Genomic DNA, 17,719 nt, shown 5'->3' on the forward strand with positions numbered 1-17,719 from the left:
AGGGCAACATGAAAGACTCTGTACTGTTTCGTGATGCTGAAAACAGATGACAGAACGAAGAAATGTTAAAAATAGACAAAAAATAATTTTTTCTTTGAACAAAGTACATTGGTAACAATTAAAGAATATAGAGTAACTTTTTTCTATAATTTTACAGTGGCAGATTGATTAATAATAAAATAATGAGACAATGTGATGTAAACTTTATTTATCATACGTGTAAACTTTGCTATTTATCATATATACAGTATATGTATATATTGTGATCTTTATTTATTATATAGATACAATTATACAATTTAATTAAATTTATAATAATTAGAAAAAGTTTGATTTTACATACCTTGATTAATAGTCAAGAGATACACCAGCGGTCTAAGATATAGTAATACGACCGTGACAAACATGCCAACAATTGAGCCATAGGAGAATATTTTGGATATAAAATTGTAATTATAGTAAATCCTCTCCTCTTCAAAATTCTCGAATTTGCGTTCAACCATATCCTTTTTTATTACATGAATTAAGAGTTTTAGCAAATTACTGCAGCGTATTAGCCACACTAATAGGAACGTCATGGAATAAGCCATCGTTTCTACAAGATTCATCACCATCAACTCCAAATTACCAAAAACATCATAAAAATCAGCATACGCCATAATGAGATAAAGAGTGAAATGCGAGATATAAATCGCGAAATGGATGTATGATTGTTTGAACGGCCATATTCCTCCTATGGAAAAGATCCGTTCTAAATGAACAAATAAATCTTCAATACGGTCGATTTTATTCTGTAATATTACATTCTGGATAAAAGTAGTTGAAAGTAATATAGGTAACATTGATTAAATCGCATAGGTATTAAAAAAATATATTAATATAAATATATTAATATAATTATACGATCAGTATCAAACAGAGAAGCTGTTTTCTTTGGCGAAATGTTTCGTAATAGAATATTAACTTCTTACTTTCATATCGAATTGCAAGTTTTCATCAACTGATCGTCTATGATTCGTTTTATCGAATCAGACTTGTGCCACGAATATTCATGCATGCGACGATCGTAACATATAATATCTAGATTAGACTTATGCTTGTCTAATGCTTTTCATTTTTCTATTTCAGATTCTATACATTTTATATATTATAATAGGCGGTCTGCTACCAACATATTAGCCAATATTTTTCCTAGCGTACTAATTATCTTACCGTCTCATGAAAAGCTGTTCCTTTGATCATCTTAGTTTTTAATAATAAGCTTTTATTTTTTTGTATCTAGTAAATGTAAAAAAATTGCAGCGATTGTAATAAATACAATGCTGAGAGTCATTAAATTCTTTAATGTTCCTAATAAATTCTTAATAATATTATTAGTGTAATCGTCTTCGCGTGCTGCCGTCGTATTAACTGACGTCTCCGAAGAAACAGTAACTGTATAGCATTATAAGCAATATGGCAAAATCACGCTACCTGTTAAATAGTAAGACTGTAACGGTCAGTATAGCTTGAGACTTTTTAATAATATTATGTAAAATGTTGATTTATGAAATCAAGAAATAAAATATTGACAGAAATAGAGATATTACATCACATTTCGACATCTACATATTTCTATATTACTTATTATAATATAAAGTTTAAGTATTCTGAATATATAAATATATTTCAGTCACTTAATACAAAAGTATTACTGATCTTAAATACGAAAAAAAGTATTGATGATTATTGGTTATTAATATCTGCAAGAATATCTTCGGCATGTGATTATACTTGTAAAAGTTTTACTTCCAAAAGTTTCGTAGGTAATATTAGTCAAAATGGTTCGAATAGGAATAGTTTGTGGCTACGAATTGTCCCTGTTGAGTAAAATCATAAATTTTTATGATTAAATTAATGACAATCAGCATATGGATCTTCTTTACATCTTCAGTGATGCAAAATGTTCTATTTGAACAAGCGACAAATAAGTCACTTTACGAAGAAGTGATTGTAGAGTCTGCCAAATAAAGTCGGACATAGACTTCGTACCTTCATTATGAATATGGAGACCAAAGAGAGATAAATTTGAACGATTGCCAGCTTGCTAACATCAACCTAGCGCAAGCGATCTATAAAGATATCAATACTTACATGCTAGACGATCCTCTCTTCATGATTTGCGTCAGTAGACGTTTCGTCGACAAATGCATTTGCAGTATTTAAAGGTAAGAGTGGCGATGCAGCAAAATGTTGTGATAAACAAGAAAATCTTTGCAATTTTACTATTTTCATATGATTGTTTGTCGAGTTTCACCTAACCAATTATTAATATTTTCTAATTGTTTTACGTTAAATAACTTGATAATTAATCGACTTATTAATAAAGTTCCTTGATAGCAAATCATCTTGTGTAATAACTTCTGAACGCGTTTTATGTACAGTAATAATAGTAGCAAAAATATGTCAGAGTTTCAGATTATGTAAGATACCAAATTGAGCGACCTTTTTATAAGTTATAATATATATAAATCAATTGAAGTGAATACACACACACACACACACACACACACACACACGTGTGTGTGTGTGTGTGTGTGTGTGTGTATATATATATATTAATTGTGCAATTTATGTATAAAATTTGGTTTAAAATAAATATATCTTTTATAAAAAACAATAATACAATTAAAAACATTACATAAAATTCAAAAATATTAAAAACAATTTATAGTTTTTGATAACAATAATAATATAATATAATGCTTCCTTCTTTTTTTTTATTCTTTATTATAAATTATACATTTATGTAAATTATACATTTCTATTTGAGCATGTTCAATTTATAAATTATTTTTGCACACGCTTCCAAAAATTATTCAATGATGTTATAAGAGAGAACGTAATACTGATAAATATCCCATGGATGTTTTCAAAACCTGTTGAAACAATTTATTTTTGAATTATGTTTTCGTGTTCTTATGTTAACAGCGATGATATTTAAAATGATCAAAATTAAGTGAAATCTTTTTATTTAAAAAATTTTGTAAATGCATGTAAATCTATCAGCTTACGTCAGTTAAAGTGCTGAGGCAAAACATAGTAAATTTTCCAGCTATCAGGCAGAGCGGTTTCTGCGATCTTGCCATGCATGGTATTAACATTCGTGCATTATTTTTTGACATATCATACCAACGGCAATTATAAAATGCTTCACATACTTTAGCACTCTGTGAAAATGATTATTTACACTATGAAAAAAACAATAAAAAATCGTGCAGATATGGAACACAAATTATTATTATGTATTATATGTAGCTCTTTTTTAATTTCTATTTTATATTTTCATAAAACATTACCTCTGTTAATAGATTCTCACCGACAGTACAATGAGCATAAAGTATAAGCAGCACTAAGAATATGAATATAAAGAATTTGACTAAAAGTGGAACAACTCCTGTCTCACCCTTAGAAAGATTCTATTTACATAAAATTGAAAATTAAAATGATTAATAAAAACTATAATTAATATAATAGTGAAAACACTTATTCAATATTTTTTTAAAATATTGTACTTAAATCACTTTTTATATGTTAGAATTTTTTAGTAAAAATATAAATATACATGTATATAAAAATTTTAAGTGGATTATTTTACTAATAACAATATTATCATTGTAACAATTAGTGTAAATCAATGTATTGGATTGTCCGGAAAGTTCGTGCCCATTTTGAAGGAAAATTGAAACGCAGAAGATTTAAATTTTAATATATATTTATTATAATAAATTATATAGGTTAGTCGGCACGAACTTTTCGGACAACCCAGTAAATATTGTCACTGCTATGAATTGATTCTTTTGCATAATATTATTTTAACTAAAGTTGAGATATGCGAATTTATTTTTACACACACACACACGCGCGCGCGCGCGCGCACACACACGCATCACACACGCGCGCGCACACACACACGCACACACACACGCACACACACACACACACACACACACAGAGAGAGAGAGAGAGAGAGAGAGAGAGAGAGAGAGAGAGAGAGAGAGAGAGCATGTCCCAAAAATCGCTATTTAAAATATTATAGTAAGAAAATTTTCGAAAAATGAAATAAAAAACGTTATTTCTATATTTTTGTTTTATTTTATTTTAATTTTAAGCAATAGTTTCTGATTTGTAAGATACAAGAGTTTTAATATGGACCATTTCAGACTGCATTTAGATAGTTCACGTATGAGTATTAAGGTCATAACCTAGTTTAGTTCATAAATGTCGTAGACAATTGTCACAGGGTCTTGAATTATAAAGAAATTGTTTAATCTTAATCGAGTATTTTCCTTATATTTGATTGTGATTAGTCAATTTCCTAAGATTTAAAACTTCACTTCTATGTAGCTTTTAGTGAAAGCACTGAAGTGCGCACCACCTAGAGGGAGGTTTCTTTGATTTAAGGTGATCCTAAGGCCGTCTATATTATCGACTAAATCATATAATTCTTGTATAAAATTTTTTTTCTTTCACAAATTCAAATAGCCTTTTCCAGGGTTAACGTATATACATTAGGTATAGGATAACTTCTGCAAATACGCCGCGCTGGGATTTACGCCGAAATGAGAAAAAATAGAAGGAGTGGGAGAATTTTTCCGCAATTATTCTGTTACATGCTTTTATGTTATATTAGTATTGTTATGATTTCAGCTTCTTACTGTTAATATTAATGAAATTATTGAATCGATTTGTCACTGTAATAAGTAACACCATCATAAATTATAATCTACATAATATGATTACCGTGAGTGTAAAAGACTTAGTGGTTAATTCGTGATATACATACGTGTAGTGAAATAGTAAAGCATGTTGTGTAGCAAAATACAAGTGCTTTGCTTTCATATTCTTTGTTTAGTTTGTTGTCTTATATATATCCCACCTGTTTAGGATGTATGGCATTTTTAGCAAACGGGATTTATACCTAAAGCATACAAAATGCGGCATACAAACAGATTGAATTCAATGTACTAAATGCAATAAACATTATATGAAATATGTACCTCTTGTCATAAAATTGTAATATATGTAATGTAATAGGAAGATTGTAATTATTTATTACTTTGTATACATATTTACTATTCTTATTTCTTAATAAACCTTTATAAAGGTTTTATAAATTATTGTGTCATTATTTTATTTATATGTATTATTTGTAAATTTTTCATGAGCCGTACATATTCAGTGAGAAATGACAATGGAATCGATGTCGAATCGACTTCCCCCCTATGAGTAACCTAACCATATATTCTTATAGGATATGTGATAAAAATACAAGAGTTTCAAAAAGTTTATTTTTTAATATGAAAAATAAATATTTCCAATATTTTTTTCATAGTAGTAGACAGTACAAAGTTTTTACTGATATCGTTCGTTCACTGTAAACATAGTAAATAATACTTAATAAATTAAGTTTTTATATAGATGCGGCGTATATACCGGAATTACCCTACGTGTTTATGAGGTAGAGTGCCGACCAAAAATTTCAAAATTGGTACATTTTTTATCATTTCTAGTGTGATATATCTCAAGTTGCCAAGTCGTGACAACATTTGCTTGATACGAAAGTTTTGCAACTTGTAACTTACGAAATAGTAATCCACAGATATGTAGTTTGTACGAATAAATGACATCGAGTTCTTAGAATTAGATTTAGACACTTTATTGCGATTTGTTATATGAAAATTAACACGAATGTGCAACTGCGTGTGTTATAGGCTGCGTTCAGCGAACTCAACAAGTTGAATGAGCGATCGTTGGTATATTCTTTTAGATCATGCAATTAGCATTTTAGATTTAGAAGAATACATAAATAGCAGCGAGCCCCCACTCAATTGTTAAGAATGCTATTATAGTGTAATAGTATATAAAGATATGTCGATGCGTTCGAAAATCTCTGGTGACTTCGTCGGAGTTCACTTTATTTGAACTTTATTTCATAATTAAAACAAATTTTTTAATTTAATTTTAAAAAAATAATATTCAAATCAAAGAAATGACGTTCAAATCAAAGAATTTTAATTTTAATTTTTAGTATAGCAAAGAAACATTTCTTTGAATCGAAAAAACCTTTTTCTGTGTATAAGCTTAAATCCGCTGTTTGCTCATAGGTGGCATTAGTGAGCGTACAAAGCTACCCTGGGCACACAACACACTTTTTTTTATGTGTTTGACATCTGTCAACATTAACTAGTGCACATCATCAGCAATTTCATACAACATATATTTTTTCTTTCGTAATCATGTCTAGTTTTTTGCTAAAAAAAAAAGCTTATACGGGAAGCTTTGCTTTTCTGTTTCAATTTGAAGAAATCGACTGCCGAATCACATTGAATGCTTGTGGAGGCCTATGGCGACAATGCTATCGGAAACAACGTGCAGAGATTGGTTTCGCCGGTTCAATAACGACAATTTTGATCTGAGTGACAAGAAGCGTGTAAATCAGTTCAAGAAGATTGAGGATTGTCAATTGTAGGCTCTTTTGGACGAGGACGATATCGCAAAAAATGCTTGCCGAGCAATTGGGTGTTTCTCAAGCAGCCATTTCCATGCGGCTACATGCCATGAATGGAAGGTTCAAAAGATCGGAAAATGGGTGCCGCATGAACTGAACGATAGACAGATGGAGCGACGCCAAAACACATGCCAAATTCTGCTTGTCAGACAAAAAAGAAAGTCGTTCCTGCATCGGATTGTGACAGGCAATGAAAAGTGGATCTATTTTCAGAATCTTAAACGCAAGAAATCTTGGGTTGATCCCGCCCAACCATCAACATCTTCTTCAAGACCAAATCACTTCGGAAGGAAAATGATGCTGTGCGTTTGGTGGGATCAGGAGGGTGTCATCTACTACGAGCTGTTAAAACCTGGTGAAACTGTTAATGCTCACCGTTACCATGAACAACTGATCAAATTGCATCGTGCTCTGCGTGAAAAAAGGCTGCATTATCGGAAAAGATATGACAAGCTGATTTTCCTCTACAACAACGCATCAACAATGTCTCCAAAACTACTTGGAGACACTCAACTGGGAAGTGCTACCCCATCCCGCTTACTCACCAGATCTGGCACCTTCTGATTATTACCTGTTTTCGTCGATGGGCCACGCTCGCCGAGTGGCAGTTCGATTCTTACGAAGACGTTCGATAATGGCTTGATGAGTGCTCTTGAAAGATGAGGAATTTTTTTGGCGTGGTATACACAAATTGAAGATGGGATAAATATATAGTTAGTGAGGGCAAGTACTTTAAATAAATTTGTTTTTGCTTCCTAGGAAAAAAAAAAGTGTTTTTCTGACTAAAAAACAACGGATTTAAGTTTATACACCTGGTATGTATGTGACTGATCGCATAGACATGAGGACAAAAATACTTACTTAAAATACAAATTTGTAATTACTTTTTACTTAATTTTACGAAAACGAACTTGCTATATTATTTTGAGTCGCAAATTTTGGAACACCTAATTTTATATATATGTGTGTGTGTGTGTGTGTGTGTGTGTGTGTGTGTGTGTGTGTGTGTGTGTGTGTGTGTGTGTGTGTGTGTGTGTGTATGCGTGCGTACGTGCGTGCGTGTGTGTGTAAAAGCAAAAATTTATGTTATTTTTTTATATCATAATCGTTTTTAAACGTAAATGTATCAAACATTATGTTTATGTAATCATCACAATATATTGACTTACCGTTAACATTTGATAACCAAGAATGCTTACGAGACAAGTAGCTCCTAAAAGATGCGCCAACAATGTTGCACTAAATGCTTTTCCTATTATCTTTCCCATTCTGAAATAATTCAAGTTATATAAATGTAATTTATTGAAATAAAAGTTGCTAACAAAGCAGCAGTTTATTCCAAATTTTAATTGTTAAAGTAAATAGTTCTAACAAAAGTATACAACGAAATATCTCTTTCGATTTTATGTATAATAAATTTAAGTATGTTAAAATATATATAAAAATAAAAGACTTTTATTATATAATTAATAAATTTATTATATAATAAATTTTTTTTATATACAAAGCTTATTAAAATCGGAGGGAAGTACTTAGTTGTGTTTCCATTGTAAATAAAGAATAGAAAAAAATATAGAATTTATCTAAAAATTTTTATTTTAGGCAAAAAGCGAGAAAGCTTAAATTTATTTAATTTTAACTGAAATGTAGAACTAAAGGAGAACTTTTAACAATACATGCTCTTAATTAAAGTTTCCACGTCATATGTATGAGCTTACCGTAATAATCGTATATGCATGAGCATCACATGTCTCATCTCAGATTCACAATTACAGACTTCGGTATCTATATTGTTAATACGCAAAGCAAGAACCGACATCTGACCGCAAATATGAAAGACGAGGGTAATCATGATACAGTCAGCAGTGCTTTGTCCAAAAGCACTGATGAAAGCAAATGGCATTTGCCAGGCATATGTAATCGTGTACGTACGTATATTCTCAATCGCGTAGAACACATGAAAGCGATAAGGCAATAGGTAAATTATTTGAGTCACATTTTCGATGGTTACTATTTCGGGTAGTCCTGAGAAAATGTTCAACTCTGACGTTAATACTAGCATTAAAAAAAATCATTTTTAATAAAATTTCTACCTTTGACACTTTTTTCAAACTCAAGGAGATATGTAGATTTTGAAAACTTGAAGGTAAAAAAAAATATTCATCATAAAATATGAAAACTCGTTCTGTAAAATCAAGTCATAATAAAAATGCGAAACTACCAGTTAACGAGACTTTATTTGTTTCATATATTTTACATAATTATATATATTTTACATAATTCTTCTAAATATGTTGAGGTCAAGTTATATAAAAAAGCTAACTTACCTCCATTTCCGAGAATAATAAGAATCGGAGTCAAATAATATGATGAAGCCGTTATCGTGACAAACACCATCATCAGCTTAAAAAAAATCCTCGACTTAGCGTAGTAAGTGACGAATGTCTTAATCTCCTCGGTGGTTTTATAGTTCGCCTTATCAAAATCCTTCATGGCCTCCATTATGACCTCACCAATTTCATCGTTATATAACCTTAACGTACTCATTCGCACAAACATTTGTACAAATGCTATGTTCTCTGTCAAATTCATGATCACGTGCTCGAAATCACTGATGTAAAGAAAAAAGTCCAAATATTCCAGAATTAAGAGTAAAGTAAAGTAACCAAAATTAATCGAGAAGATAAGATCATTGGATTGAAAAGGCCAAAGTCCTAGCGTCGACATTAGCCGTTTGTTCCAAGATAATACTTTGGCTGCACGATCTAAGTCTTTTTGATCCTCAAAAAAATATTTAAAAATCTTTGTTATTAATTAATCGTTAAATAATGTAATAATATATAATTCTTCATGACATTTTGTAACGTAAATAAAATTTGCAATCACCTGCATCACGCGTTACGTTGTTCTTTCTTCAAGAGCTCGTATGAAAGTGTATCGAATATACAAACGTAACAGTCCAAGTAATCTCTGTTTTCGTGCTTAGAGCTGTCTATAGAATCTGGGATAGAAGCATGCGAATTATGGGACAGGTAATAACTACGCCCAAAATTAACGTATGAATTGCATATAAGTGTGTTACTGAACTCACCTGTGCTTTTCATCCAAAGTAAAATTGAATATGATTGGTTCTTTATCGATGCAAAATTGTACAATTACAAACAAAAATTGCTGTCAGGTTTGTTCTAGACTGCGTGTACAAAAAATGCAGCTTCACGAATATTGTGCAGTGTAACTCTAATCGCAATCTCGAAAGTTTTTCGTCGTGATAAAAAATGGAAAGAATAACCTAATCATTCAAAACGATTTTAAGACATAAACAAAGAAATGCATTTTACTTACAAATATAAATGAAAATTATTTAAATTTCTAAAAAAATTATCATATACAAAATTATACAATTATTTTTGTTTTATCATGATTGTTTTATTATGATTTTTGGGATTTTATATACTTATATAAATTATGATGGTATAAACATTATAACTCAAAATGTATATTAATAAACAAAATGTATATTAATAAAAAAAATGTATAATAAACGTATATTTTAAATGTATTTCTCTATCTACGATACAAAATCGTTCAATATTGTGAATTATATTCTTTAATAATAATTTTCTCATATTCCTTTATAACATAATGGTACGCAGCATCGATAAATACGCCATAGAAGTTTTGATAACCTGCATCAATATACAGAGTGATCCATTATAATCTTTCTAATTATTTCCCGAATTATTCATTATTCGAAAAAATGTTTCAACTAAAATTTACTCCAGAGATATCTTCAGCTAGGAAAAATGTGAATTCATAAGATGTCCTCTTTGAATAAGAATAAGTTTTATTTAAAATATTTTTTTTAATAACGAATTGTTAGGGAAAAAAATCACATGGAAAGATTATAATAAATCACACTGTATATGTATACGTATATTATGTAGAATTTTATTAACAAAAATTGTTAATTATAAGATCTTGAAAAAGTTTAATTGAAAGGCTTTGTATGCAAATGGTAGTGCATGAAATATATATTATACAATTTAATTATTTTATTAAAATTACTTCTAGAGTATCTGTTTTTTTTTGTGTGAACAATATTATACTTCGTTTAAGTCAATTGTTTATTGTTCGTCATTTCATTAACTAGTGTATTCCTTTATCTTCGTTTAATTCCGACTTGTGATATCACATCTAACATAATTTTCACGAAATTTCTCATACTTTCAGAAATTTCTCATACTTTAAAAAACTAATACTCCAAAAGTATAGTTTTAGTGAGATAATTAAATGATATGATATTTCATACGCTATATAGTAGCTATTGGGAGTACAAATTAGTTCGGTCCGTTTCCCTAAAAATGGCTCCAGTTATTGTGAATGGTTCATAGTAACAGCTGATTTTTGCGGTTTCAGAGAGGTTAAACATCTGCTAATAATATTCAGTTTATATCGCTTTGAGTTTCATACAAAAACCTTGATTTTTATTGTGTTGAAATGTTGAATTTAACCAAGCAGCATTTGCGGAAAGTTTTGATTTTCTGCTTTAATTAGAAGAAAAGTGCGGCTGAAGCCCATCGAATGTTTGTCGTAGTTTATGGTGACACTGTTCCAACTGATAAATCATGTAGGGAATGATTTCGACGTTTCAAGGATGGAGATTTCAGCGTTAAAGACAAGCCTCGCTCTGGACAGCCAAAAAAATTCGAAGACAAAGAATTAGAGGCATTACTCGAAGAAGATCGTAGAGTCAAACGCAAGAGGAGCTTGCAGAATAATTGGGGGTAACTCAACAAGCCGTTTCTGTACGATTGAGAGCCATGGGAATGAACAAGGAAATTGGGTGCCTTATGAACTGAAACCAAAAGACGTTGAAAGGCGATTTTTCACTTGCGAACAGCTGATTCAAAGACAACAGAGAAAAGGTTTTTTGCATCGGATTGTGACTGGAGATGAGAAATGGATATTCTACGACAACCTCAAGAAGAAAAAATACTACGCTAAGCCCGGTCAATCATTGCCATCGATTCAACATCAACACCACGGCCGAACATTCATGATTCGAAGATCATGCTCTGTATCTGGTGGGACCAAAAGGGTCTTGTTTATTATGAGCTGCTGAAACCTGACGATTCCTTTACGGGCGATCGGTATCGGCTACAATTGATTCGTTTGAGCCGTGCATTGCGAGAAAAACGGAATATGAGTAAAGACATGATAAAGTTATTCTTCTTCATGACAACGCTCGGCCTCATGTCGCAAAAAGTCGTAAAAAAATATTTGGAAACGCTCAAATGGGATCTTTTACCGCACCCGTCGTATTCTCCGGACATTGCTCCTTCTGATTACTGATTGTTCCGAAGGAATGTAACAAGTCACCGGTTCACTTCTTTCGCAGAAATCGAAAATTGGCTCCAAAATTGGATCACCTCCAAAGACGAGTCATTTTTTCGAGATGGAATTCGAAAATTGCCTGAGAGATCGAAAAAAGTAGGCAGCGATGGACAATACTTTAATTGATCTGTTCATTCATTTTGTTTTGAAATAAATGCACAAAAAAACGGACCGAACTAATTTGTACTCCCAATATAATCTTGTATAATATAATCATTATATCATTAATTATATTATATCATTAATATACAAGTATTGGATTGTCTAATAATTTTCTTGTGTTTTTCTTAGTTATGGCAACACCAAATATTGTCATTAATAAATGTTTATTTATATTCGTATTTTATAGTAACATTTTGTGAGAGGTAATGCTTATTGTGCATTAAAAAAATTTACTAATTGACATGAGTTTTGAGTATCTGGCAGTTTTGAATATGGAAAACAAGAATATTTTCCGCATATTATGCTATTTTATTTCTATAAAGGAAAAAAAACATTGTACGAAATCATAAAACATATTATAAAGAAAAAAATATCAATTTAAAAACAGCAATAAATAAAAATAGTAAAACAGTATGTGTTGAAAATATTTATTTTTGTTGTCCATATTATTGTTCATACTCGTTGAAATATCATATTTTACAAAAATGTTTACTATGATTAAATATTTACTAATGACATCATTTCATGTTAATCATCACATCTTTTAAAAAATAGAGAGAAATTATTTGTCAACCCAATATTAAATCTATTTGATAAATTGCATTTTTTATTACTTTTACTAATAAAGATGAACGCACTTACATCCGTAAAACTGTTTAAAGAAAATACATAAAATCTTCCGGCTGTTAAATAAAGTATAACTTGGCCACGAATCATACATATTAATAGGTATTTCCTAAAATTGAGCGGCATCTGGTACCAATTGCATTGATAGTACGCGTTCTGCACGCTTATGCACTAAATATAAAATAGTTGCATGATAAACATTTAATATAAAAATTGCGATAAAAAGTCTAGTTATTAATAAGATTAGACACCGGATTTTTATGCAGATATTTTTTGCAGATATGCACAAAATATGTAAATTTACAAATATGCAAAGATGCACAATATGCAAAAATAAATATGCATTTTTAGAATGCTTTTTAATAAAACAAATTTCTATTTTAATGTTACTTTCCAATCTGCTTTCTAAAAAAATATAAAATTGCATAAGAATCTGATGTTTATAACATCAAACAAAAGTTTATCTCTCTCTCACACATTAATTATTTTTTTTAATGATACCTGTTGAGCTAGTTGGTCACCAATCAAGCAATATCCAAAGAGCATAACAAGGGCAGTAAGAGCGAAAAATATAAAAGTGAAGCAGGTTGGTATTTCTGAAATATCCAAGTTCTGAAAAACGTAAAGTAATTTACAAGGTTACATATACAGATATGCTCTATAATTTTTAATTATAATATTTCAATTATGATATATTTTAATAATTTTATAGTTTAACAATTTTTTGAACAATTAAAATATATTTCTTCTTAACGAAAACTTTGATATATGCGTGTCTTTGGATGCAAGAAAACTGCATTAAAGACGGCACTAGAGAGCTTTTCTTTGTGCTATTGTGCAGTTAGTAGAGAGAAGGAAACACAGGATGCGATTGTTTTTTTCGTTTTTAGATAAAAATTTTAATAATACTCCTTAAAAAAAAATCAAGAAGTACAATATCAGATAAATGTTATAAATATTTTACATAACAATTTCTATCAAAAAGCATTTGATATTGCTAAAATAGATCTTTCATAATAACGATATATTCAATAATACGTGACATACCATCATGACATAATACAATGAGATAGCCAGTACAACACTATTGCCGAAGAGTTCATCCAAAAGAATCATATTAAAAGTATTGTCCACGGATTTCGCCATCCTTCAGTCATCATGTTTCAGCAATATAATACACGAAAGGAATAAAAAGGTAAATTAAGTTGAGATCTGCTATATATACTATTATATATTAATAGTAATATTAATAGTAATATTCTTACCATATTATCTTAAGATGCATCCGAATGATATTACGAATTCTGTGCACTAACATGATTTGCGAGTTTTCTCCAATATGTTCGATACGATATGACAAAATGGCTAATTCGCCGCAAATATGAAACACTAAGACAACTACCAAACATATCGCTGCCATATGACAAATAGCTATGTAAATCATTGGAAATAGATACAAATACATCAATGTATACGTACGAAGATTAGTAGTATCGAAAAATGAATGAATTCTATATGGTAATGTAAGTGATTCCGTACTGTTATGTAATGCTGGAAGAATTAAGATCAGAGAACAAAGAAACATTAATATTAAAAAATTTATTCAAATTTTATTTCGAGCAAAATACTTATAAACACACATATATGTGCGAAAATTTTGGTCAAAATTACTAGAACGCGTTATTTTCTAAACTAACGCGTTCTAGTAATTTTGACCAAAGTTAGTTTCGAGACGCGCCTACTCCCGGATTAATATAATGAGACAATGTGATTTAAATATCCCTTTATATTTTAGATATACTGTCTATATTATAGATACAATAGATTTACAATACCCTTCATAAGTTTAAGAACACCCTATAAGGTTTTACAGGAAAGCCATTACATGACAGTGATCTATACATGTTTTTGATTTAAACACTTCGTAAGATATTTAAATGACGATAAACACTTATTTAGAGCACTTATAAAATATGTTGAAAATATGTTGAACAATCATTTCACAGCATCGACGCACTCAAGATGGAATTTCGCGCTTTGGTCTATTATTTATATGTATATTGTCACTTGATTTGAACATTGTTTGTTATATACAGATCATTTAATTGTAGTTTAACGCTTTCTATAAAAGTGGTAAACTATTTGAGTCGCAAGTTAATTTTAGACTCCGTAAAAATTGTAAAATAACCCCGAAGAATCAGATTTCGTATGAATCATTTCAATCAAAATTCATTTTAGTCAAATTCATTTTAATCATTTTAATAAAAATTCCATATTTTAATAGCATGTTATTAAATCTTTAATTGAAAAAAGACTAAATAAAAGTACATATACGTTATAGATAACATACATATGTATGTACTTTTATTTCGTCTTTTTTCAATTAAATAATTATTTACAAACCTGTAAAACGTAAAGTGTTCCCTTATGGAGAGTATTATATATTTATAATAATTAGTATGAAAAGGTTTAATAATTTTCACCTTGATTATTAATCACGAGGTACATAAGCGGTCTAAAATAAAGTAATGAGATTGTGATGAGCATGCCAACGTTTGAACCATATGTGAATATTTTAGATATGCGATTGTAATTGTAGTAAATTATTTCTTCCTCAGAATTCTCAAACTTGCGTTCTGCTACATCCTTTTTTATTTCATTAATTATGATCTTCAGTAAATTACTGCAGCGTATCAGCCACACTATTGAAAATGTCATGGCATGAGCTACTGTTTCCACGAGACTCATCACCATCAGTTCCAAATTACCAAAAACGTTATAAAACTCGGTAAACGCCATAATAAAGTAATGAATGTAATATGTGATATAAATTGCAAAACGGACGTACGACCGCTCGGATGGCCATATTCCTCCGACGGAAAAGATCCGTTCCAAATAAATAAATAAATCTTCGATATAATCAACTTTGTTCTGTAATATTATATTTTAAATAGAAATTGTGATTGATATAATGAATTTTAAATTATGTATAAAAAACAGTTAAATAAGTTACGATACGTAATTAATATCAAACGAAGAACAGTATTTTCTTTTTGATTACAGAATATCTTTCGCAAAAGAGTATTAATTTCTTACACTCATAGCAAATCAAGTTGTAGTTTTTCATCAACTGATCGTTCGCGATTGTGATTTTTCTTCCGAATCTTGTGCATTGTTACGTTAATTCATATGCGTGACAGTTGAACAAATAATATCTGGACATTTGTATAGTACCGATTTTGTCATTTGGCTATTTTAAAATTCTGTACATTTGATAACATAACAACTTAATAATCAGCTATTAAGTTATTAGCTATCATTTTCTTTGGCACTAATTATCTTACAGTCTTTCATACAATAAAAAACAATATTGCTCTTTTATTTTTCTTATATCTATATTATTTTTATTTTTTTATATCCAGCACAACATAGAAAAATTACAGCAATCGCAATAAATATAATGTAGATAATCATTAAACTTTTCAATATTTCTAAAATTACTAATTGTTAAATTTAGTAATAATATTGTCAATCTATTTTTCTTCATCTATACACAAAACACTTGACAAGATTATTCTGTGCTTTTCTTTCTTCTGAGAGTATTCTGAGTGTAACAATTGAGGTTTGATCTTAGAAGTGTTGCATTCTATCATTCTGTAATCATTAGTTCTGTAATCATTATTGTAATCATTACAAGTGTAGTGATATTTAATAATAGTTATTCTATTCATTTGTAATTAAAAAAAAATTTAGTATATAATAATAAAAATATATTATAATCAAGAATAATTAGAAAATGCAAATTTTATTATAATTAATTGTATATTACATAAGTAATACAGGATGTCCTAGAACCGACTGTTAAATATTTCATGTGCTGATAAAGCGGACTGAACTGAATCGAAAAATCTTCTACCATTTTGCAATTTTCGCAATTCTAGGACATCCTGTATAGTGAATTCACTTACTATAATAAAAAAAAAGGAACTCTAATCATTTGATCACAGAAATAATTATATTTGATGTTACTAATCTTGCATTGCTCATGTTGATCTTATTAAATTAAATACATTGTATCCGATATTGTATTGTTCTGTCATTTCTTTTTAATTTTTTTCTATGTTAAAAATAATTCTTTTTTAAATATTTAAGAATCTAGTTTAAGTTGTCCACAGTAAATAAAATTTAATAATACAGAATGTTCGTAAAAAATATATATTATAGATTCATACTATGCGAACAATATCGGTAAGATTAAGTGCAGATTGTAAAATATAACTATATCTGTCATTTTGAATTGCAAAATCTGTTTCCTGAGAATTAATTATTATTAAATCTAAAAGTGTGATAGCAAAAACAGGTGTGTAAAATTTAAACAAATAATCGTTTTTCAAATTGATATTCTAAAACTTAAATGTATTATTATATATATCTTACTTTCATATTAAATTAGTTGAATAACTTTATAGTTTTTTTTGATATTCATTTAAAACTGTGAAACAGTTAAAGAAAAATTGTCTTGCGATATAGTATCTACAGTCAATCGATATCATCGACAATATATCAATTATTTTCATTACAGCGCAACTGTAACTTTAATCGAAAATGTTGACATAATAGTTACTTTAGTTTGTGTAACATTATCCTTATTATACATCCATTATCTTACTTCTTTGTATAATGAAAACAGTTATATGTCCGATGGTCATAGTCGAAAACCTATTTGCTAATTATTTTTGTTAAGATGAGTTCTGCTGTTTAAAACCTAGAAAAAAACTTGGCGTAGCATGAAAATCAGTTTTTATGAAAAACTCGCTAATTACAAACTTTAAGAAATAGAAAAAAATTCAGTCTGCCGACTATAATTCTATTCAGTATATCTTGGAATATTGTACTGTTCGCATCGAATATATGCATTTAAAGAAAAATACTAACTATACAGAAAAAATACTAAATTTTAATATTTATTTGAATAATTCTAAGTGT

At 29.4% G+C, this 17,719-nt stretch overlaps 1 protein-coding gene across 1 annotated transcript; it reads right to left on the reverse strand.

Moving 5' to 3' along the window:
* Positions 1–335: 335 nt before the first annotated feature.
* On the reverse strand, positions 336–13,879 carry LOC108692212 (odorant receptor 49a-like). The gene is made up of 9 exons (XM_018200387.1): positions 13,781–13,879; positions 12,749–12,904; positions 8,878–9,331; positions 8,269–8,575; positions 7,720–7,819; positions 3,339–3,458; positions 3,054–3,209; positions 2,882–2,918; positions 336–733 (listed from the first exon to the last, which is right to left on the reverse strand). The coding sequence occupies exons 1-9, from the start codon at positions 13,877–13,879 to the stop codon at positions 336–338; spliced, it is 1,827 nt and encodes a 608-aa protein (XP_018055876.1).
* Between the last annotated feature and the right edge of the window lie 3,840 nt (positions 13,880–17,719).

This window comes from Atta colombica, unplaced genomic scaffold (assembly GCF_001594045.1).
Source record: "Atta colombica isolate Treedump-2 unplaced genomic scaffold, Acol1.0 scaffold66, whole genome shotgun sequence".
Classification (NCBI taxonomy): Eukaryota; Metazoa; Arthropoda; class Insecta; order Hymenoptera; family Formicidae; genus Atta; species Atta colombica.